At 45.6% G+C, this 24,811-nt stretch overlaps 1 protein-coding gene across 2 annotated transcripts; it reads right to left on the bottom strand.

The window, feature by feature from the left end:
- Positions 1-327: 327 nt before the first annotated feature.
- Positions 328-24,074, bottom strand: GMPS (guanine monophosphate synthase). Of its 2 annotated transcripts, none has more exons than XM_040705590.2 (16): positions 23,291-24,054; positions 20,484-20,665; positions 17,795-17,909; positions 16,141-16,238; positions 14,835-14,938; positions 13,907-14,100; positions 13,424-13,589; positions 12,423-12,574; positions 12,068-12,241; positions 10,438-10,543; positions 9,279-9,394; positions 8,183-8,308; positions 7,302-7,417; positions 5,623-5,753; positions 4,424-4,596; positions 328-3,454 (listed from the first exon to the last, which is right to left on the bottom strand). In XM_040705590.2, the coding sequence occupies exons 1-16, from the start codon at positions 23,294-23,296 to the stop codon at positions 3,353-3,355; spliced, it is 2,061 nt and encodes a 686-aa protein (XP_040561524.1). In that variant the 5' UTR covers positions 23,297-24,054; the 3' UTR covers positions 328-3,352.
- Positions 24,075-24,811: the final 737 nt, after the last annotated feature.

Here is a 24,811-nt window from a genome sequence, read left to right on the forward strand (position 1 = left end):
AGCTCGGACATCTGGCTCAGATAAACAACAGCACACATCCACACACCTGCAGAGAAGGGCACAGCCACAGCCTGCACTGCTTTATTTCCTCAACTGCCTTTTTCTTTTTAGGGCAGGAAACGACACGCAGCCTCAAATCCCATGCATCTTGGGAATGAGTTACCTCCACCCTAGCACCAACACAAGCAGAAGGCAGCAGCACAGAGCTGCCCTCACCCCACGGGGACACAGAAGGGACAGCCATGGGACACCACCTCGCCCACACAACAGGGCTGCAGCGCAGAAGGGATGGGCCACGAACAGCCCTAGAAATACATCACACCGGTGTTCAAACATAATATTTTTATTTGTGGATAAAAATTAAGGCTCACAGTACTTTATCATTTCACAAGCAGAAAAAATGTTAAAAATTGAGAATGATGGGGAATGCCCCCAGTACAAATTCCTCTAACTGCTGACATGTTTTACTGAAGACTTGAGGTGAACAACTGTACAGGGCAGCTACAGGTATTAGATTGTAAACTATGTGCTAAATAGAGGTTCTCAAGAAAGTGAACAGAGTATTTATGTTTCTCTCCACTTCTGACTGTCCTATACACACAGAACTGCTGGGATAACACCACTGACCTTCCTAAGAACATCCCACTTCTACAATGCATGGCACAGGTGTCAACAGGGGAAGATACTTAAAGATCAAAAATTTCATTTCCATAAGACCTTTCAATTATAGTGCAATAGTTTATGCCTAAACATTTCAATATTCACCTTTCTGGCTTAAAAACAAACAAACAAACAAACAAGAAGGTTCCTAAAAGAGCACAGGAATTGCTGCCAAGCTCCATTTCACAGACATGAAAGCAACCAGCATGATTAGATGTTCAAAGCGTACGTCCAACTTCAGCATACACACAGTATGCAGGAATACGTTACACCTCCAGCTCAGGTGGAACTCACAGAAGCACTTCCCAGGCCACAGCACACAGCAAACACAAGATTCCCATCCTGGTGTGCTGGGGACACATCACGAGGCACCGACACACCAGCCCTGATGCACATCATGGCCACTGTCACCCACACCTTGCCAGCTGCATTGTAACCACACTGCACATTCATTTACAGGAGACCAGCTAAGAGAGTCTCACTCAAAACTGGGGAGGTTTGAGGTTTAAGAGATGCTCAATATTCCCTACTTTTTAGTAACTACTTCTGTTTTGCCTATTTGCTGTCAAGGTAACTGACAATGTAGTAGTGGCACAAGAGCAAGCCTACTTATAACAAGCAACTGCTATAGCACTGAGAGGCTGAAGTACTTCTGCAGCACACCAGGGAGATTTAATTGCCATCTCACCATTTACCTAATGCAATAACAAAAACTATCCTCAGATCTTTCAGATTAAAATGTACTCTAAGGCTGTCAGTTTTTTTAGGGAGCTTCTGTTTGAAATGCGATGCACTAAAAATTTAAGTTTGCTTTTAACAGAACCCATGCCATAGTAACAGATTCTGCCACAGCAACCACTGATACACAGCGATCTGATCACCAGCTTGTACAGATCACAGCCCAGTAATAAAAGAGCATGTGTGTTAACAGGAATAACTTCATTCACATAGCAAAAAGCTCACCGAGGCCACGATGGGTGCAGTTACAAGTACTACACCAGCTTGGAAGGAGGCAGCTGAGATGCACAGCAGTTAGGATCTGCTCACCCAAGCCCCATACGAGGCACAAGGCAGATCATGGCCACCTGCAGGAGTGGCCTCAGAACAGGGGCTGCTGCACACCACCTCCAGAGGAAACGCAGTTGCTCAGGGATACAGGCAAAAATCAGAAGTTGACACGTTAGCCATGTCCTGTAAGCTGGAGTTAAATCAATTTTCAGAATGCGTAGGCAGTAAATGCAGAAACGATAGGAACACACGATGCGCAACCAAACAAAACAGTACACTTTCAACCATTATTCCAGTTCATCAATCCGTGTAAGTGGAAATATAAGTAGCCACAGCCACAAAATACCCCATGCTCCTGAACAGCTGAGAACAACTGTTTTGCACCCATAGAACTTGAACAGTTGCCTTCCATTCAGCTGCAGCAAACGGGTGGCAGGGCTGATTGGGAGCACACAGCAGCAGTTCCACGGGCAGAGGTACCCAGCAAGCTGCTCAGGTCAGAGCTGCTACAGAGCCTGCACCTCTCCAGGCAGCAGCTACAGGACATGCTCAGCACTCTCAGGTGGATGGAAACGGCTCTGCCTTGATAGATCAGAAAAGCACAGGTGCCCAAGGTACCCCTTAAATTATTGCTTAACTACAGAAATAGCAGAGTACACATGATGGAAATAATCTATATTGGTTGGGTAAGTCACTCCGATATTGTGACTCCACACTACTGACTATAAGGATTTTAAAAGTCAAGCTAAGTACATTACATACAAAAAATAATAATCCTATGAAAGCAAATGTGAAGAAAAACTGTCATCAAGTATAACGCAAGCACACGGGCAGCAGCAGGCTGTGAAGGGACTATTGCATAAGGGTCGGAGACCAGAACCAGGATTCGGACATCCCAGAGCTCTGGTGCCACAGCTTTTAGAGCTGCACTCCTGCTTTTACTCCTCTCCGAGGCCCCCAAAACACACAGACACCTCACAGTGACGTGACATCTCCACACACACAGTACATGTGTGATGGGAACATGCCTCTGACCAACCAACACACCTACCAGGAGATGCAAGAGGGAGAGAGGACAGACAGGCAGGCAGGCAGAAGGTCATCTCATAATACCTCAGCATTGCTCTTTTGGGACTCAATGTCATTGCCATGGGCTAATACATCAAACCATCTAGAACAGGCCTAACAGCACACAACAGATACACGTTAATTCCACAACTCAGCAGTACCCACTACTCCATTTGGCAAAATATTTATTTATAATAAATTTGTTCAAAAGCAGTTGGTCACAAATAATTCATTTTACATTTTTAGGCTGTAACAATGCTTTTGGTAGAAGTAAATAAGCTGTCTCTTTTTACACAGTGTACAAAACCAAAGACACGTTGAAATGACAGTTAACAACCGGAACACGTGGAAATGGGAAGAATCAGTAAGACAAAGGCCAAAGCAATAGGAATCTGTCTGCACACAGGCAACGCCGCCGCCATCATTTACCCGTACAAATCCTCAGCCCCACTCTGTTATCCCTGCACTGCTCATAACCGCCGCTCTGTGCTCCAGGAGAGGAGTCAGATGGGATGTAGCAGCTCCAGTCTCTCTTTCACAGTACTGCATGTCAACACTGGGAATGGTTTCTGATATGATTTAGACTGCACACAGTACTTCAATAAAAAAAAGTTATTTACTCCCACTCCGTAGTTCCTGGTGGCTTTGATGTCAAGTCATACATCACCCGAGAAATGCCAGGGATCTTCTTTATCTCTGCCACCATTTTTAATACAACCTATGGGGGGGGGGAAATAAGTGGAGTTGTAAAATGCATGTAAAACAGACACGATGAAAACTATCCTAAGAAAAGGTTATAAAAGGAGAACACTGTTCATATACTGCTCTATAAACGGGAGAGAAAAATCCTACAGCTGTTAGCACATTACTACCAATTAAGAAATAAAAACAACAAAGGAAAACTCCCAGCTTCACAATATTTGCAGCTGTACTTGGAACCTGCTGATTTCTGGCACTGATAACAGAACTGAGCAGCAATTGCTGCATACTTCCCTTAAGGCAGCATATCTTCAGCTTCAAAACGGTTTTTTGGAGGTTATGTTTTACTATGTGCTGTTCTGCTCTGCTGTCAATCATTTGCAGACATCTCAGACCAGCATCTCCAGCTGACCCACAATCAAACAGAAAGCAGCAGCCTGATTGGAATGATGAACTTCTCAAACAAAAAAAGGGAGCTCTGAAGGTTAAAAAATAGCAGAAAGAAGCATCTAATGGAAAGATGTTCCAATGAGTTGTTCTCCAGAGGAATCAATTAATGGCAGCTCCATCAGAGACAAAGCACTCAAGGCTGGACATTGATGAAGCTTCCTAGAAAAAGTGCTTGAAACATCTTCCAGTGACCTAACCTGGAAACTGCACCTTTTGAGATGTTAAGCAGCAGCTTCCAGTAAAATAAAAAGGGGGAAGCAAAGCAATTCCAGAAGGCAGGACATTTCCTATGACTGATGCAGGCAAAAGCTTCAAAATCTCTGGTATTTTGACTGGAAAACTTCCAAGTCTGTCATTCCCATTGCAAACCACTGTCAGCTTCTCTTTGTCACTGTTTTTTTCCCAAAGCAACACGACACTACATTGTTCCTAACCAAGAGCAGGAAAAAAAAACCATAGAATCAAGAAAGAGAAAAGAAAGTTGAAACAAATCACCTACAACACAAGCTCTGAAAAGGAACCTGAACGGCCATATTACCTCTTCTGGAACCTCATTACCAGGAGTTGCTGCAATCCCAGTCATGAAGTCGCTTGTAATGAACGTTCGGATAACCACAGACCTCTGGCAGGATGGCTGTTTCTGCAGCGGGTCCCGATCAAAATGCAGTGGGGTCAGGATTATTGGCATCTGGCTAATTTTTCCGGCATAACCTTCAGGAAAACAGCAGCACAAAGTGCTTCAATTTGATTAAAAAGTACTGAAGTTCTACAGGATTCCCTACGCATATTTCAAATGTGATTCCTCCACTAACATGGAAAGAAACACTAGGGCTTCTTCACCACCACGCCTCAGAAGATCACACTGATTATCCAATTATGTAATTAGTGGTGCATACACAAAAACTACTCAAATTGCCACTTGAAATAATCTTCAAGGCTTGCAGGCATGCAGAACAGAACTAGATAATCTGTTAACATTGCAACTGACTGTAGTTGCAATTTAAGATCTCTTTCCTACCCACAAAACGTAAGCATTCAATTTTGTCTGTTCCACCATTAAGTGTAATAAAGAGTGATTCTCAGAAAGAGTAATTAAAGAAACTTACCTTTTGAGATACTTTCAGCCATTAGCAATGAAATCTAGATAACACCAAATGCCAGGGTAGGGTGATTTAACAGTTAGCTCCCTTCTTTGCATAACAAAACATGATTTCAAAACCACACCAAGTCTCTTTACACAGTTCATCTGCTTCAGGCAAATACTGATAATTGGGATCATCAGCAAGAAGTAATTTGGCTTTCTGCTCGCTAACAGTGGCTCTTGTAGGAGCTCACACTGCAGCAAAGTATCAGGCCTCTGAGCTGTGCAGTGCGTCCCACCCCAGCCCTACCAGAAGAAGGGTCCCAGGCACAGTTCCATGTGTGACAACAGGCAGCAGATGAGGCAGCAGCACTCAGCTGTGAAGTTTTTCTCCTGCTGCCATACGAAGAATGAAAAAGCTGCAACCCTACCACTAATTCTGCTAGCAGAAAGCCCAGCAGTTCCTGCCTTTCAGCTCTCCACCTCCAGCCCGTTAAGAAGAGGCACCAGCCTGTCATCCCAGTCAGCAATACATTTTGGACATATTCAAGAAGCCCATAGAGTGACTGTGCCATCACGTAACCACACCCATAGGGATGGGTGCATGGGGATCTTGAAACAACAGCCTCATCTATGGGACACGGCTAAATACCTACCAGACTCCCTGAGAATATTGTGAGCCTCAAAATCAGCTTGACGTAAAGTGCTGAGGACTCCTGTTGTCAGGAACGTGGGTGTGACATCAGTGGGAGGCTCTTTGACTGGTGGACCAAACACATACACAACCCTGGAAAACAAACCAGACGGTAGGAAAACACGTTTTCTGGAAGCGGAATGTAACAGACTGCCTAAAGACTACATCTTTAGCACTGCAGAGAAGATAACTGAACCAGAAAAATACTGAATATTTGGTTTCACTCCTTAGCCACCAACTAGAACTTGTTATAATTTAATGGATATATTAACAGATATATTCAATAAAGGCAACATGCATGCTAGCTTTGCAAGTCAGATGTACCCATTTACCCATCAGTCGTATTACAGAAGACTTTCTTTTTCAATTTTACTTTGATGTCAGTAAAAGTTAAGATGATTCTAAGAAAGCTACTTATGTGCTTAAAATCTTCAGTCCCATTAGAAACAGTGCAGTAAGTACAGTAAGGGATACTGTACCATATCATTGACCGGAAACCTCATTTGTTAAGGAATAGCTGTGTTGTCAAATCAGGGCACTAACACTGCTGTTTACAAATCTATTACACTGCATTTGTAATAAAGTATCTCCTGAATTCAAACCAATCACATCAGCTTTATCTTTTTAATCTCACCATTATATGCGCTGCAGAACAAAAAGCAGTATTGTCCAGCTGGCCTCACAGCAGGATTTACTATGTATCATGCATGCACACAAGTTATTGAGTTCGTAGATACAAAGTAAGAACACTCGTCTAAAACCCAAAGCAGGAAGTACCCGAGCTTTGTTTGCAGTAGAAGGCTGCAGGCATAGCTGGGCAGACACCCACTGCTCCCAGTGCACTCCTCCAGCTGCTGCTTCCCCAGCTCCCCATCAACACCAACCCAGAGTTCTGAGAAACACACACTGGTATGGCAGAACTCCTGGGGGGTGGTATATTCAGGAAGGGGGTATTAAATCCAGAGCTGCTTAAAGACAGCAACGCTGTAAATCCAGCACACACTTGGAAGTTGCATGCACCACCCTGAGCCCAGGCCTTCTTTTATTTGCTCTGCACAAAGTTTAGAGGAATATCTTGTAATCCACGATCTCTCTCCCAAGCACAGTAGCTCTTTCAATGGGTGTCACTTAAGTGACAAAATTAAGTTTTGCTATAAGCAGTTATAAGCAGCTTTGTCACAAGTCTACAGCTGAGCAAGAAGGACACGTATTTTCCAGAACTGACTTAATCTCTGAGCAACTTCACAAGAAAATACATATTCACAAGAGACCTCAATTAAGATAAAACCACCCATCTTTGGAACTCTTCCTTGCAGCACTACGGCTGGCAGTCTCGTGTAAATCCCCTTCTTGACACAAAGCACGATCCCACATGCCACCACAGCTCTTCAACAGACTCAGAATTCTTTAGTTACATTGGAAGTCGTCTAATTGAGTGCTTGAAATGAGGAGATAAACTATCCATTACTTCAAGTTGGTGTTTCCAGAAATAAACCCAAGCTTGGATTTATTATTTGTAACCTCCATATAAGACACATATGTTCCTAAGCAGTTACATCATAGACTCAAGAGGGGCACTAAGCTTCCATACATGAATTATCGGAAATAAAAGCAGTTTGGTACTGAGCAGAGAACACTTACCTGTTGATGTTGTGGCACATGCGTGGTATGAGCCTGGCGAGAAACATGAGGGACTCCCAGTGTGGGGCATCCTTACTGGAGATCCCACACACGTAGCTGTACGAGCGGCAGTCACCCTAGAAATTAATGGAATATGGATCTCACTACCAAAATATTTCACACTGCTTTTCCATCTAAGACACAGGACCATCCTTCGTGTCAATGTTCAGCAGACACAAACCTGTCAAAATCAGAATGCTCAGAGATATCAAGTAAATGGAGAAAACAGCACAGTGAGGCAGGGCTCTTGTGAACTAGCAAGAGCACATAAAATGAAAGGGTCCAGAATTCATAAGGTGACCAGAACACAGGGACTTGATTACACACTGATATTCTGAGAGCACGGTCTGAGGAAGGCTTGTGATGAAGTACAGAAGTCTGCTGATGATATTGCTATTGCAAGTAATAACAAAAGCTGACTGCAGGGACTTACAGAAGAGACATGCAAGATTAAGCAGCCAGTAATAAAATTAAAGGTGCAATTCAATACTGATAATGCAAAGAAAGACTGCTCAGCCTCAAAAGGAGCAATAGGAGTACAACAGGGATCTATAAGGCTATAAACATCAGAAGAAATTGCCTGTGCAAGCGACCAGCACTATTCAACCTTAATGACATCCTCAAATACGACACCTGGCATTTAGCAGCGTGTCTATTCAGATCTCTCGACACCTGCACACTACCAGAGCTGACACATGACATAGGCATCACAGCCTTTTGAAGTTGATAAGAACTCTAGAAAAAGAAAAATCAACATCACGGTAGCAATTCTTACACTTCCTAGCAGCCTGCCAACTGCTAGGAAGCAGCTTTAAGAATATTCCTGGAATGAATTCATTTACCTGCACTCCCACAGTTTTGATGGGTAACAAGAAGGCATTCAGTGAATGTAGGCTTGTAATCTGCATCAGTTTCTCCTGGTCTTCTTCAGTCGTGCATGCTTTAACCCTTTGCAACAAAGTATGTGGCTGTGCAATGATGCAGAAAAAATAACTTTTAACTAAATAAAGCCCTCAAACATTCAGACAGAACTTATACAGCACAAATAAAATCAAGTAGCTGGTTGCTAAATTTAGTCCACATTTACCCTTGGGAATTGTTTACAAAACAGCTTTCCCTTAACAACTAAGCTTCAGTAAAAGCAACTGTACGCATTTTAAGTTGAAGCCCTCCCAAGATCATAGATGAAACTGCTTTTCTGCTTTCATTCTCACTCCCAGAGCTGATTTTTTCATGCCTGTTGTTTATTTCAGACACAGAACAAAGCAATACCGTGTTACCTTACACTGCAATACAACATGCTTTCAAGAAGAGCACTTATGGATGCTTTTCCTTCAGTGTTCTTTCAAAAAAGCTCTGGAAGTTGTTCTGAACTTGGGACTTACTGCTGCTCTCTACTGGCAGCTTTTCAGCCCCCTGCATCTCAGTTTGAGAGCTCACAGAAACCAGGACCCAGCAGTTCAAGGATTGAGAGCTTAAATATCATTGACTAATCACTTCAGGATTCTGTGTTGGACATCCAGCAAGTGCTGGTTCCTCGCTCTTGTGCCCTCGTTCAGGCACTCAGGGGCTGTTAGGACATGCCATCCTAGAAAGTTACAATTACCCCTAGTAGGGAAAATCCTTTTTCTGACACAGAGATTTGAATCATCATCCGAAATCCTCATCTCCACCAATTTTAACTAGAAGTATTTATTTGCTATCCGAAAGGTACATAAGCTTCCAATTTACAGAAGTCACTCAACATTTGCCATAGGCAGGGCTTCAAAAATTCTACTGTCCTGTGCCAAACAGCTTTGAGTGAGTTGGACTGGAATGCATTATACCCAAAGAGCACAAATCGGTCTTTTCTAAATTTTACCAATTAAACCTCACAGCAGTGTGCTGCAGAATGATCACACTGCTTCTACACATGGTAGAACCTAACAGTTATATTACCTTCTTAACACTTGCAGAAAAATCTGCAACAATTTTCAAGATGTTGTTTGTTTCAGGGAAGTCTTTGCACACATAGGGCTCCTCAGCACATATCACTCTGATTGCCAGACCTGGACCTGCAACATTGAAAAAACATCTAGTTAAATAACATGAAAAGTTGACTTTCATCTCAAGAAGCAACAGCACCTGGAACATCAGGGCAGTTGTTACGTACACTATGCTTTGCCATCACACCTCCACTTACGCTGTCTTAACACTCAATAAAACAAGCCAAAGAGATAAGCCAACAGTTTATTCTGGAACAGCATTTCTGGTCAGTACATTTAAGCACTAATTACTGACGTTTTCCATTGGCTGGTTGTGTAAAGCAGCAGTTAGTGATGAAGCATGCTGGATGGCAAGCCAAAGCAAACAGTGACCTCCTCCTTCCCTTTGCTAGGCAGCCTGGATGGCAGAGCTGGTTATAACATACAGTTGAATCTCCATTGTTTTTAAAAACATCCCTGGAGGGTATCTGGCCTGCTAACTGCTTGACACAGAGGTACATGTATTTGCTGGAGATATCTGAATAGCGTCTTCAACTTCACGCAATGCTGGTGCATTAACAGCCTATGCATTCTGACTGCGACTACCACGCACCCTGCAGGACAATTTTGCAAACACAAAAAGCACATCCCTTTTAAAAAGATGTGGACTTTGTTACATTATGTATTGTGGTGTTTTCTGGTTGAGAACTGCTGCTGTTATTCTCCACGCAATCATTTTCAAAACAGCAACAGCCACTTAGAAATGCAGGCAGACAATGGCCATTATTTCAAGTTAGATATATTTGACAGCTTAGACAGCATTTAGCTGCACTTCACTGATAATTCTTGCTTTGGCTTACAAAATTAAGAAAAAACAAATACAGATATATGATAACTCAATTATAAATCTGATTTTATGCACAGTACTTGAAATAACAAGCTGCTCTCAATTACTCATTTCCGCCGAAAGAAATTCTGTGCTTAAATGAAAGCCTCAGGAAATCCACCAGATCAGTTCTGCGTTTAGAGGTAAGTTTTATTGTCCAACACAAATCTATTCTGCACGTTAAATATCTTCCAAACAACAGTGATGCTGCACACAGCCCTTCACTAAGCACCGTGGATTCTGGTACCTGGGAAGGGATGCCTTGAAACCAGCTCTTCGGGAAGTCCAAGCTCTCTTCCTAGCACTCGAACTTCATCTTTGTGGAAGTCTTTCAGTGGTTCTATAACTTTACCCTTAAAGAAAAACAAACAAAAAGAAGCCCACAGTGATTTGCACTCTAGCTTACATATTCAAACAAAAAGCCTCAAATGTTTGGGTAATGGCAGTCAGAGTGGCCTGCTTTTCACAGCATCAGCTGCCAACACTTGCATAAACACTGGAAAGAAAAGTACATGTGAATGTAGGCTTTGCAGAACAGTTACAGGAGAGGGGACAAGACAAAGTTAATGTTTGTGCCAAAAGTATCAATGGCCTAAAGCAGTGCAAATACAGCTGTAGTTCAGCCTGGTTCTGACTGCCTTCCAAAATTCATACCGATCAAGAAGCTTTGTAAATACCTTATAGAACTGTGAATAGGTTTGTTTAACCTAACCAATCAAGGGTACAGTGAAAAGGACAAGGTTTGTGCTGCACATCTTCAGAGTGTCTTCTGTCACCAGTTCAATCTCCTGCATTTGTACCATTTCTAAACTCCCGGTCTTTATCCACAGGTGTCCACAGCAGGATATTCCAAAAGATCTGTGGGTTCTTAAGTTGCCAAATGGTAAACAGATTGTGCACCACCAGCATACTGCTGGCAGACAGCCGACCAGGCCATTGACTTGATGCACAAGCTGTGAAAGAGCACAGAGAACAGATCCGTGGAGGGACCTGATGGAGCTACCTCTAGTTCTCAACTCACTTAAACGCATCCACAGAATCATAAAGGTTGGAAAAGACCACTAAGGTCATCTAGTCCAACCATTAACCCACACCGATGAACCACGTCCCTAAGTGCCACATTTCTACAATTCTTGACTCCCCCACTTCCCTGTTCCAGTACCTGGCCACTCTCTCTGATGAGAAATCTTTCCACATTCTCACTCTCTTCCAAAGGAGAACACTACGCCTGTAGCGTTCAGTATGTTCAGTGCTACTGAGACGACTTGCAGTCATGCCTCTCAACAGGAACTGACAGTCATTTCACCTAAAAGCTCATCACTGCTGTTGCTTGAATCCATATCATGTACAATCTGAGCTATCAGTGCCATTAGAAAACATTGCATACTGACTGTATCTCATTCTGAACATCAAAGGGAAGAGAAAGTGGTCCATTACATCGTGAATTCCAGCTGATCAGACTAAAGTTGTCTGAAAAGCCTTTCAGCAGTCATCTGCTATAGGTGTTTGGTATTGGCTATGCTTTCATACGTGGTCATAAGTTTAAGCGTTAAAAGAAGAAAGAGCAAGGACATCATTTTCAGGTAACAACTGTGAGCAGCACTGTTGACAAGTGAATGGATTCAATCTGCTGACATTTTCACTAATATCCAATGCTGGACGATACTGAAGCCATTCTGATTACTTTGAGAATGTAGCAACCAGAGAGAAGTGTAATAAGTTACAACATTAAAACAGAACTTAAAGGGCCTCACAAGCATAGAGATGCATCAACACAGGCCAGTTATACCAACAAAACATAAGTTGTTCATCTTTTATACTCAGCATCTCATCTGTGATATCCAGAAGGACACACCAGGATCCACATTTTCATTTACCTCTTCTCTTAACTTTCGAATCAGCTCCGTGTCATTATGATGAGTTTTGATTACTTCAGCTTTGCCACTTGCAACAAGGGAAGCACTTTCAATGAGATCAGGTCTGAGGGTACCCTGAGCAAGAAAAACCTCTTCAGGTTTCAGATTCATTTCTCCGATAACTTCATTGGCAATCTGTAAGATGGAGAGGAAAAGAGAACTTTTCAGTTTTCAAAGGTCTCCATTGCCAGTGGATTAGGTCATCTGTAGCTTACCCAGCACTGTGCTGCTGAGCACACAGTGCTTCAGAATGAAATAGTCTGAGATAGAAAACGTATCTAGAATCCATGAGGAAAAAAAGAATTATAGATATTACCTTAACAAATGTGTCACCGATAATCTTCCTTTTTTCTTCAGGACTTGTAGTCATATTTAAGGTCTTGCTAATTCTTTTACGTGGAGTTCTGTCTTCATCAGAGATTGGTAGAGTTGTTGTACCATTATAGAAAGAATGAGCTGCATTCACCACTGTATGAAATAACAGGAGTTGGTTGGTAAAGCCAATACAGATTTATACATAAGATTACAAAGAATAAGAAATACTATTGATCTTAAGAATACTGCAGTCACTTAAGCACCGAATGTACTAAATAGACCTGTTTGATACCTCAAGAATGAACTGCTGTAAAAACACGTTATTTCTTTTATCAACGTGCTCTAGAGGGCCACTTTTTATATACTATGAGGCTAGGAAACAAGTTCAGTTCTTGTCTCCCCTCTTAGATCACAACCTACTTGCTCCATTTGAATAGTTACAGGGTGGTTATTAAGCTAAGGCCTTACTGCAACCGAAATAAAACAACGCCCTGTTTACTCATGGTGCATCACGCCTCTTAATTGAGAGAGGCCGTCAATACAGAGATCAGCCAGGAGGCTCCCTGGCATCTTTTACCAGCACTGAACTCCACAACTGACAGAAGGTGCATTTCCCATAAAGGGATTCCCTTCATTTGTCATAGCACAGACTTATCAGTCCAGGCCATGCAAGAATAAGGCACAGCATTCCTCTGAGACAAAATAATACAACAACAAAATCCTGCACTGATGTGTGTAGAACAAACTCTGGCCTTCACCATTTGCTTGAAGTCATAAGATGGCTTCTCAACAAACTACTCCACAAGCAACACACTGCCATAAAGTGGGAGGAAAAAAGCCTTGAGGAAGGACTTGTGGCTCCAATGGCATTCAATCACCCAAATGAGCTCAGTTTCTAAAGACAGAGATACAGAACAAGAAGTGAAGCTCCGGTGGAGGACTCTTAACCAAACCACAGAAGATGCCTGCAATTAAACGAGTTTTGCTGTAGCTGAGCGGTACCTTTAACCTGAATCCCAAGTTTCTTCAGTGCCTCCTCCACCGACTGACTTTCTCTTTTGCGCATAAACCCATTGTCTATATGTACAGCTATCACCTGATCCCGGTTTAAAGCTCGATTCAGGAGAGCAGTGCACACAGTTGAGTCCACACCACCACTGAGTAAAACCTAAGGATAAGAAGAAAAGGAGAAAAAAAAACAGACTTGCAGAGCTGTTGAGGGAGAAAGCATTAACTACTAATACAGGTACAGCTGCAAGGATGAAAGCAGACTACTGATTTCTCATTTTCCTCCAAGTCACCACTGGGAAGTCAAACAATACATTAACCAAACTGTGCAATGGGCAAAAGCTTTCTCAAACCTGCTTAATGTATCACCCCAATCATGACAATTCTGCACTTTTCTACCTACCCACACCAAACTGCATGAGTGTTTTTCTCAGATTTCTGCAAGCAAATCTTTCAACTTCAGCTCCAGATGCTTACCAGAACTTTCGATGAGCCCACTTTCTCTTTGATATTTTGAATGCATTGAAGTTCTCTGTTTTCCACCGTGAAGGTACCGCTGCATCCCGCGATATCATAGAGAAAATTCTTCAGGATCATTTTCCCATTCACTGTAAGGCTAACTTCAGGGTGGAACTGCGCTCCATACAGCTTCTTAGATTCATTTGCTATACCTTCATTGGTGCAAAGAAACGAGCAAAGCAAAACAACTGGATGTGAAATGTGCACACAGCAAAATGAACACCTGCTCCAAAGCACTGAGCTTTGTTTTTAGAACTGCACGCTCTTTTCAGAAGGTTAAAATAAAAAAGGCAAGTTGAAACATCGCAGAATTTCACCAGGAAGTCATTCACCACAAGGTGCAATTCATTTATTTTCTAGAAATAATGAGTAACACATCAGAATTTGCAGCAGATCTCTGCTCCCTCAGTATTAGCAAACCTCCCAAGAAGCTGAGAAAATCTGATCTTATTTGCCATCCATGCTTCCCACTGACACTCCTGGTTACCAGAGCCTCGTTTCTTTCAGCAGCAAAGAAGTTGCCATTTTAATGTCATTAATCCAGAAAGTCAATTAATACAATTCACACACACACACTGTCCAGAGTTTCTCTCATTTGTTACTGGTCTGATTTAAGAGCACAATGTGAAACACTGCTAACTGTCTATTTTTTTAATGAAAGATTCTCATTAAGCCACGTGAATAGCTTCAAATCTTACTAAGTGTTTGAGTAAACTTAAGACTTGTTCACATCTTCCATCTACCAGGAAAGGCCCTCAGAGGCTGCCTGGTATTCAGTACTTGGAGTAGTTGACAAAAACCAAAGTTTTCCCCTGTCAGCCTGCAGGTAACTTTTAAGTCTTTTCACAAAGGCTATCAGGAAAATAATTTCAGTTACAATAAATACCTGCTATAATGTTCCCAGACTGTGCAACCACTTTGAATCCATCAGCAACCTTATCCACGCTGTCCCCATGAGTGAGGAGCACAAGTTCTTCCTTCTGAAGGCCCCTAGACAAAGATTAAAGTCTAGAATCAATAATAATAAGGTGGCCAGGTTTAAACAGTGCCATACATCGCAGTGTAGAAGTGACAGAAGTCATACACCAAGTTTTCACAACGCTCTCACTTCCAGAGCCACAAAAAAAACTCAGCTACCTGCAATACCAATCCCCAAATGCCTTACCTCGTGCTGAAGACACAACGTGGGGGGTTTCTTGGGTTTTTTTCTTTCCCCTTGGGGATGCACTCCAAAAACAACCAGGCCCTTTTTAAACACATGCAGGATTTCCAGCCCAGAAGCACTCAGCTCCGACTGGGACTCCTTCCCTGGAAGCTGCCAAAGCTCCCATACAATGCACTCATCACAAAAAGAGGAGCGCATCTGAACTCAGAAGAGTTTTGTTTATTTGCTGGGGGTGAGGGTTTTTTTGTTGTTGTTGTTTGGTTGGTTTTTTTTGCTGTTTTTAAAATGTCTCAGCACTGAAATACTCCCTCTCTGACATGTACAGCCATTTACTGCCAGTTGGGATATCTGGATTCCTGCTTTTTACTCTAATTAAGTGAAGTTTTCTTGATCAAATCCAAATGTCTTCAGAACAATTCTGGGCACCCTACACATTAGGCAAGATATCAGGTTCTACAATAGCTCTACAGGGAAGAAGTCAATAAAGTTGCATCTCTGAGCATGACTAAACCGTTAGGATTACTGCAAGGAACTTGGGAGGCGCTGACAAACTACCAAGAAATCTAATTCTGCTTTTATAAAACATCACAAAGCAATTTTGAAGGAAGGCAGAAAAAGTATGGCTTCAAATGTACTGTTACCTTTCAGAAACTGGATGGGTGCCAGCCAACATAAAGCAATGCACTGCCAAGGAAGATACAAGAGCTTGACGCAGACTTTTGTGCAGCAGTACTTGACAGTGACTCAATTAAGACATTTTACTTTGAAATAAAAGGGTTTACATAATATTCTAAATAAATATATCTACATTTCAAAAGTCAGCTGAGAAGTTATTCCTAAATATTTGTTTAAATTCATAACTTGCCTACTCATGAACACAGTTGTAATGGTTTATTAGATATTCTAAGAGATTGGGTGCAATTTCACTGTCTTCTGAAAAACACCCTTCCTCTCATTCAGTCACCAGTTTCCAGACCAGTTCCATTCCATTCCCAATATTGTTTCCTCACTCAAAGCATCCACGTACCTGAACAGTGAACACGTGTTATCCAGAGTAATGTTGAACACTCCATCTTCTCTGACGCTCTTCTTGTGCACCGTACCTCCAAACACCTTATTCATCATCTGCCAAAACACAAAGGTTACATGAAAAAAGCATGACACAATTTAGTACTGCTTTAATCTTTGTACTTCAGTCTATGACTGAAAAATAGCTGTAGTCCTTGGACACACAGCAAGCCAGATTTTCATGATTATGCTCATTTAAAATAGCACTTGGCAAAACAATGAGAATTCTTTCCACAAATGAGCACTGGGCTCATTCTCTTCCTCTGCCTTCTGTCAGCATAGCTGGGGACCACTGCTGCACACAATGACTAACAGAAATACACAGCAGCAGGCAAGGGGCAGAGATGCATAAGATAACGCATACTCGCTACTGTAAATCAGTGTGTACTTCTAAATGATTGCTCTGCAAAGCAGTGGAGTATCTGAGGCTAATTGCCACAAAGACAGATAAGCTGCTAGACAAAAACCTGACATTCAGCCCTTAGTGAAGGGCCCTCACGTAGGCTTAACGTTCTTCAGATCTGCCTGATCATCTCTGCAGAACCAGGCAAAAACATGAGTCTGATTTTTGTGACCACGGAGACTCTTCTTCGCCTCTGCCAGGTAGGAGTAACACAAATCTCCACCCGATTCTTTCTAAAATTCAACTTCAAAAAGCAGAGTGAGGGATCCTGCATTTCACACTTGAGAAGTCTCAGATCTTTCCCTTCAGATACAACTGGTAACATAAGCACACGCACTTTAGATTTTCACCTCCCAGCTACGTTGTTTCAGGGATTGGAAAGTTATTGTGGATCTAGTTTGATATTTTACTGGCTGTGCTAGACTGATTCCAGTCTCTTATTAGAGAAGTAGCGGTGTGTTAACACACGTCTGATTCATTTCTGTAAAGTCAGCCTTGAGGAACGCCCCTGCTTTAGGCCAGCTAACATGGTTTTTAATTTGCTTGACATTTTAAGGCACTTCCACTTTATTACAACACACATTTCCCTTTAGAGCAGGGAGTGCCAGCATTGTTTCCATAATTACCAGCCTTTCTCAAAGAGTTTTTCCAGCCATATTCTGCACCTCTGAAGGCTTTTTATGCTGCTAACCTCGGGAAAAAACAGGATGCACGTGCAGAGGTCATGCATCTGACCCGTCCTTTGTCCCTTTAGCCTGTATCTTCACTCCATTTGGATCCATTTGGACCACTGCAGGGTCACCGGTGTTTGTGAGGTTTTCAAAGCACTCTCGTGAGCTATGATAGAAACACTCTACACTTGAAATATCAAAGGGAAAAACTAATTCACCTGTTTATGATGGACATGTTTTCTAATACCAACCAGATGGAATTAGTTAATGACTGCCAGGGTGCATTTGTTATGACAAAAAACAGCGCAGAACTCGGTTCACAGTAGCAAAGCACGAAGAAAAGCATTTATGCTGCTGCTAACAGCAGAACCAAGAGAGGATACACAGCATGCTCAGTTTACCAATTAGCACCTTAAAAATATCGTTTGCATTCATGGCATACGACACTGCTTATTTTGGAAAAGCTGGTCCTGTAGCAGTTAACTCTGGCTAATTGCAGAAGCAAGGCTGCCACAGGCAAACAGCTCTCTGCACCATACCTGCATGCCATAGCAGATCCCAAGAACTGGCTTTCCTATTGTAAATATTGCTGGGTCAAACCATGGCGCATCTTCAGCATACACAGAATTTGGTCCTCCAGATATGATGATAGCTCTGCAGACAAGAGATGATCAAATTAGTTCACATTTATTAACTCCATTTGAACCCCAACATTGCCTTGAAACGCTCATAACTCTGTATATTCTGAATTAAATTCTAATACAGATATTCTAGCAGACAGTTTAGGTTTGCTAGGCTACAGCTGGCAAAAACAGTTTACAAGAGAAGTATTTAATCAGGTTAAACAAAGTCAAATATAAGCCAGCTTAAAATGGGGCTGCGTTTCACATTCCCAGCCAAATGCTGACTACAAGAGAAGCAAGATGGCGAGAATCAAGCACAGAGCATTAGCGTTGCAACACAAACACACGCTGCATTGCCTGTGCCATCTGGAAGAGAGCCACGTTCAAAAAGAGACTCCTGAGTTTCTGGAGCTGAGAGAGCAGCACTGCTGGGCTGGAGCGGCACAGGGGCAGGGAGGGCTGGGGTGCTGCTGGGGATGTGCAGGAGGGGCTGGGAGCAACTCAGGAGCTGGGCTGCAGAGAGCCGGGGTGACACACCTCAGCCACCCCATGACTGCGCAGAGCATTTGCTCAAGAGCCATGCATGTGGAGCACCAATTAATATAGGATAAGGAAAATTTAGCTACACCTACAGACTAAATGTTTTTTAATGAGAAGTCAATTAGCTACTGCCTTGTTAAAAAAAATTACAGGCTTCAAGTCTGCTTCTCTTACTTGCCAATTAAAAACCTCACAAACACAGAAAGATTTCCCGAATCTGAACCCTTAAAATAAAAAATGAATTGGAAGATGAGAGAGAGAAGCAGGAAGAAAGCCAGAGCCGGCCGTGACCTGCATCTTCTCAGTTGTGCTCACACTCCTGCAGCACAGCATGCCAAATTTGAAAGTTCCATTGCACCACCATCTAATTTGTGATGTGCCTTCTTGCTCTGGTACAGACATACTTTGCTCTGGTTTAGCTTAAACCAATTCCAAAGCAGCCTATGCAGGTCTCAGAAAGCCTGTTTATAATGAGCTACAGGGGACACAGCAAAACACAAGGAATAAAAGGCACCCATTGCTCCCCAGCCCTCAGGTCCCAGAGGTCAGAAATGTGGCCAAGCTTACTGAGGAATGCTCCCAGACACAGCACAGTACATCCTTACAGGACCAGGCACCCCGTGTTGGTGTGCTGCAGCTGCAGGAGCTGCAGAGATGCCTTTGTAAACGCAACATGCAAACAACTCGACAGTGCTTTCCATCTCTCTGCCTATCTCAGACCTCAGCACAGACCACGGGCAGCTCCCAGGACTACTCAGTTTTTATCTTTGATGCCATGTGCTGCAATATGGAAACCAGACTGTTCCCATGGCACGTGGGGCCTCATCAAAACCCTGCAGTAAAACCATGAGCTCCTCTTTACAATGGTCACTGCAGAGAGGCACCAAGCAGCCAAACTCAGTGTTTGCAGAGCTCTCCAGGATGCAAATGATTGACCAGCACTGGGGACACAACATTTGTTGACTGATGGGCGCGACTGATAAGCTGGATCACTGCCTCAGCCTCCAGGAGCAACCTGTTGAGTGGAGAGCCCTAATTTAGGGAGCAATTATCTGGAATGACAAACCCAACAGCTCTGATCGGGATAAGCAGAATCTTCAACTCTGAGCAGAAAGGGAGAAAAAAGCTCTCCTACTGCAACCCCCTCTGAGCCCCTCTCCATCAGCATTGCCATCCACACCTGGAAGCCAGCAATGAGGTGCAGGGATGCTTTTTAAAGTGGTAGTTAGGTACATCCACTGCCCAAAGAGTTGGGTGTTGGGGAATCATTAACTAAATCTGACACAGAATGTCTATTCCAGAACATTTCCAAAAGAAATCCTTCACAGAAAGGCTGCCTGATGCGTGCAGCAGCTCCTGGGTTCTCCGTTCATTTTGCAGAACAGATCAGTGAGTTCCTATCTGGCTTTCTAAAACACATTGCTCATTGAGCCACTAATTACCATTGATTAGAAAAACAGTTCTGCAACACAGCACTGCCTTATCTCCTGCGTGGCTCGAGCAAAAACACCCAGAGCACCTCCGAATTTTCACCTGACAAGTCAAGGCCTTGACGACTTGCAGGCCTATTTATTTTCCCCACACAAAACGAGGCACACTCTGGCAAGCATCATAAAACAAGAACTGTGCAAAGTTCTACACAGCTGAGATGTTTTCTTGCTGCTAACAATGCATGGCACTTCCACTGAGGTTTTTTTCAGTTGCTTCCCAGAAATGGTTTGGCACATTTACGACAATTTGTCCAATACTCAAATCGTAAATAGGTTGGGTTTTCTTTCCTAATTATACCATAAGTACCCTGGTTTAATAGGTTAAAGAGCGCTGTCATTTAATTTTCTGCAGATACATAATTAAAATGCAGCCACTTGAGTTGTATTTACAAACAAATTATTAAAGTGACATTTTACAACACCGCAATGATGAGCAAACAGACAGCAGTAACGTCGCTGCCCAGGTTTCACCCAGCGAAACCCAGGCGGATGGGCTGAGGATCCAACAGCACAACACGACCCCAGGGAAAGGCACAGCACAGCACAAGCAGGCAGCCAGCCCTGCCAGCACCTACCGAAAGCCCTGCTCCCTGATGGCAAAGGCGGGCGTCTCCAGGGGGAAGATCTCGGACTGGACGAAGAGCTCACGCACCCGGCGGTCGATGACTTTCCCATACTGTGCACCAGCATCCAGGATGACCACAGCTCCCTCGTAGTGGTGCTGCCCGTCCTTCAGCTCTCCTCCCGTGTTCTCTGGCTGTGAACATGGCTCAGTCAGCACTTCGTGGGACACCGCAGCCTTGTGGCACACATCTTGCAGCTGCAGGGCTGCTAGGGGGGCCTGCGCTTTAACTGCTGGCTAAGGTGATACAGACTAAAGGTGATACAGACTAAAGGCTAGACTTGTAAATGAAAGAACCCGCAAAGTTTACAAAGCCCCGCGTGTCCATGAGCTAGCTATGCTCACACAACACATCCCTCCCAACAACCACAACGTCCCCATTCCCAAATCCAAGCACAGTGCAAACTACATCAGCCTTTCCCCTTCATGATGGGAGAGCCTCCCACAAACAAGCAGCACTATGCCCTGTTCACCACCACAGCTCCAGCCTCTGCCACGTTACAGCTCTGCATGCAGCCCAGCATGCCATACGATAATGAAGAGCACGTGCCTCTTTCCTCCAGCAAAACAGTACTGTGCAAAGCCAGGAGAAAAATGTGTTTCCCCATTGCATCACCTTGTACTGTGAGCTTTCACTTGTCAGTACATCCTGGGGGGAGCGAGGAGTAGGAATTGAGAACAAATGTTTCTGCTTCAATTTATGAAAAACAAACAAACTCTGAATGCAGCATTCAAGCAGTCACTGCAGTCTGCACACTGGGCTGCTTGAGCTGGATGGCCAGCTTCAGCCAAACCTGGCAGAGGGTGAGAAAACACATGGATGAGTTTCTTCTTCTCTAAGGAGAAGTAGTGCTCTGTGGAAACGCCCTCACCAAGGGGTCTTTGAGGAAGAACATGAACTCGACCATGCTAAGATGCCAGGAAATTCATGCAGAAAAAACTGTGTTGCTCCTGAAATCGCTCACTTCGAGGTTTCTTCCCCTTAACTTAAAACTTACACTGTCTCCTTGCCAGTGTAATTTGATGAAGGAAAACCTGGGAAGGGTTTTACTTTGGCAAATGCTACCTTAGCAGACATTCTGAAGCTCTCCCAAATGCAAAGGCTGCCCTAGAGATGCCTTCCACAGCCACTGAGGGACATCACACCGGCAGCTGCCCTGGGCCAACAGGGGACAGCGAGCACCCTGGGAACTTCCAAAGCTCACAGCAACTAGGAAACGTTTTGTCCATCTAAATTAAAGGATGTAAACAAGCAGTACTAAATCCCTCAAAAGCCTAAATCCAGGTTAGAGTCGCTATTAATTTCTTTCCTTCAGCTGATAACTGATGAGAAGCTCTTAATGACTTCTCAGCATTGAGCCAGGCAGTACGAGGGGCTCCTGCTCAAGCAAAGGTTGGGGCAAGCCACTGCTCCAAAGTGCTGCTAGGCATGCCCACCTAGCAGGTCATACATTAACAGCTCCTGTACTAACAGCCGCCGTCCTTATTCTTTCCATCTTGTGGCAAACACAACCCTTTCCAGAGCTAAGTTTTAATGAAAAACCTTGAACCATATGGCTTCAGAGCACGCTGCAGGGACAGAGCCTTTATCTTTAAGGTCCCTACCGACCCAGTCACACTGTGGTTCTATGGCAAGCAGGCCTGTGCTTTGCCTGAAACCGCTCAGCTCTCTGCAGCAAGAGCAGCATATTGAGGAAGATCTCTTTGTGCCTGGGATGAAGGCCTCACAGCTCCTCTGGATGCCAGCTGCCCGACTCCTGCACGAGGTACAGCACGGCGTGTGCAGCAATGGGGGAGAAGCACCTTCACAGGCAACTGCACCCACACCAGGAGTGCTGCTCCATCGGTGTGGCTCACAAGGCAGAAAGCCAGGCCGGGATCTGGCTTTATTTACTTGAAGGCACAGATCCAAGATTTGGAATCTAAATTTAACATGAGAAACTCCATTTAGTGGCATCAAAAATGAAGTGGATGCTGTTAACATGCAGCCAACACGCCAGTTCACCTTACACACGTGCATACCATGTGCGTGCAAGGAGAATGCCGAGGAGGAGCCCAGCTGCTATAGGAATGGGGCACATGGAGCCTGGTGGGCAGCACTGTCCTGGTAAGCAACTCTGGTTTCTGACCAGAGCTCTTTTCCCCTCAGCAGGGTTATAACCAGAGTTCCTTGTCTTCTCCTGGTCTGTCTCCAAAACAAATCCCTAGAAATGGCTAGCTGGGAGAAAGCCTGTTAACCCTGGTTAGACGAGCAAGCAAGGTGGTGCAGGGGCTGTGCACAGCACACAGCTGCATCTGCTCCGACATCGTGGGAGAGCAGGGCTGGGGCAACAGAGCAGAACTTACACTTCCTAAGAGATAAACGGAGGGAAAAACGCTATATCGAGCTATACTGAGTCACGAGCCTCCTGCTGAAGACCACACCAGACATGAAACGTTCCTACTGCCACCCACACCTGGAGAACCAAATAACCCAATAAACCCCAGAGCAGTGGCCGGCCCACTGCTGCAGTTCTATCATCCCTATTCCCTGGGAGGAAAAGGCGCTGCTGTTGGTGCTCAGCATTAGAAGACACAGCCTTGGTTCTGTAAGAATAACGTCAGCTCCTCGACCAGCACCAGCATGGGTCCCCCCATCAGGCGCCCGGTGAAGGACGCAGCCCGCCTCATCCCCCCGCGTCCCCACACAGGGCGGTAAGCAGAGCCCCGCAGCCCACTCCGCGTTAGCAGGGAGCAGGCAGTGCCCGCACACCCACGGACCTCCATCACGGCCCCACGAGGCCGCAGCACAGCCGGCACCGCAACGAGCCGCAGCCAGGAGCTCGCTCCGGCGCTCCCAAGCCAGCACAGGTCTTACGAGAGATTAATCGCTCCCCTGTGGTACGAGAATTAAGCGGCCGGAGGGACGCGTCCTCCTCTTTCTCTCGACGCGCGGCACAGAAGCGCCTGCCTCCCGCTCAGGAAACCCCACAGCGGGCAGGAAACCCCCGGCTCCAACGCGGCCCCAGCACAGCCGGGCTCCGGCGGCCGCAACGGCCGGGCCCGACAGCGCGGTGCCGTCTCGGGGAGCAGCCCCAGGCCGTTTACCGGACGCCCGCGGCGCGCGGCTCGGTTCCGGCAGTCCGCGGCGCTGCTCCGGGGCCGGGCCGAGGGGCTCCGCGGCGGGCAGCCCCCGCAGCCCTTTGTTCGGGCCTGGAGCCGGGCCGCCCCACAGCGCTCCGCACGGCGCCCGCCCGCTCCGCCGAGCCGACGGGGAACCGCCGCGGGGCCGCCCGAGCCGCCGCCGGCCCCGGGCCCGGCCATACCGAGCGGGGCCAGAGCACAGCCGGGGCCAGGCCGCGCCATGTGCCCGCCGCCCCCGGCACAAAGCGGCCCGAGCCGAGCGCAGAGCCCCGCACCGACCTTGGCGTCTCCGTTGCACAGCGCCATGGGGACGGCGGTGGGGAGCCGAGGGGAGAAAGGGCCGCGCCGAGCCGGGCCAAGGCCAACCGTGCGCGCCTCCGCCGCGGGGAGGAACCGCCTCCAGCACCCCGCGCCGGGCAGCACCGCCCCGGCTTCCAGCTCCGCCTCTTCCTGCCGGGGCGGGGCGTGGGGCAGCGGTGCTGCAGGCCGGGCGCGGTGTCCCATCCCTGGGGGTATCCCATCCCTGGGGGTTCTCGGGCCGGGCCCCGCGCGCCCCTGGGGTGCAGCCGGCTCACGGCAGGGCTGGGGCAGCGGGGCTGCGAGGTCCCTTCCAACCCAACCGCCCCTCGGTTCTGTTGTGGGTCGTGGTATAACGAGTGGTTTTACTAAACGACTGCATTTTATACTAGCATAGAACCATCTACGGCTCAGTAGTTCACACAATGCTCCAAAAATAACGCCTCGTATTTTATGTATCCCACGACGTCAGAGGCAGATGCTGGGGTTGAACCTTCCCATCTTCCTTTACGTTTTCTCGGGGAATGAAAGGCACCCGTTGGCATTCATCGCTGCTGACCGCTCGTGGAGATCAAACAGTGGATGTCAGCACAGCGTGTGGCGCGTTCAGCAGTGCTAACAGCGACGGTGGTCATCTCCGCTGGCGCAGATTTGTATGAGCCCGGCACGAAGGACGCAAGGAGCGGCATGAGGCGTACAATAGCGGGGTATAGCAGCACTGACTCGCTCGGTCCTTACAGACCCGCACAGCTCAGTACGGACTCGCTCCGCACCGTCCCCCCGCCGCACACCGCTGGCTCCAGCTCAGGGCTCTGCCCTTCTGTGGCTCTGCAGCCAGCCCTGCAGCGGGCCGAGCCCTCC

Source organism: Gallus gallus, chromosome 9 (genome assembly GCF_016699485.2).
Source record: "Gallus gallus isolate bGalGal1 chromosome 9, bGalGal1.mat.broiler.GRCg7b, whole genome shotgun sequence".
In the NCBI taxonomy this organism is placed as follows: Eukaryota; Metazoa; Chordata; class Aves; order Galliformes; family Phasianidae; genus Gallus; species Gallus gallus.

Coding starts and splice junctions, on each gene's coding strand:
- GMPS (XM_040705590.2), bottom strand. Junction 10,544..12,067: donor TTCGAAAGTTAAGAGAAGAG/GTAAATGAAAAT, acceptor TTTTTCTTTAAG/GGTAAAGTTATAGAACCACT. Junction 4,597..5,622: donor CAATATTCTCAGGGAGTCTG/GTAGGTATTTAG, acceptor GTTTTCCTGAAG/GTTATGCCGGAAAAATTAGC.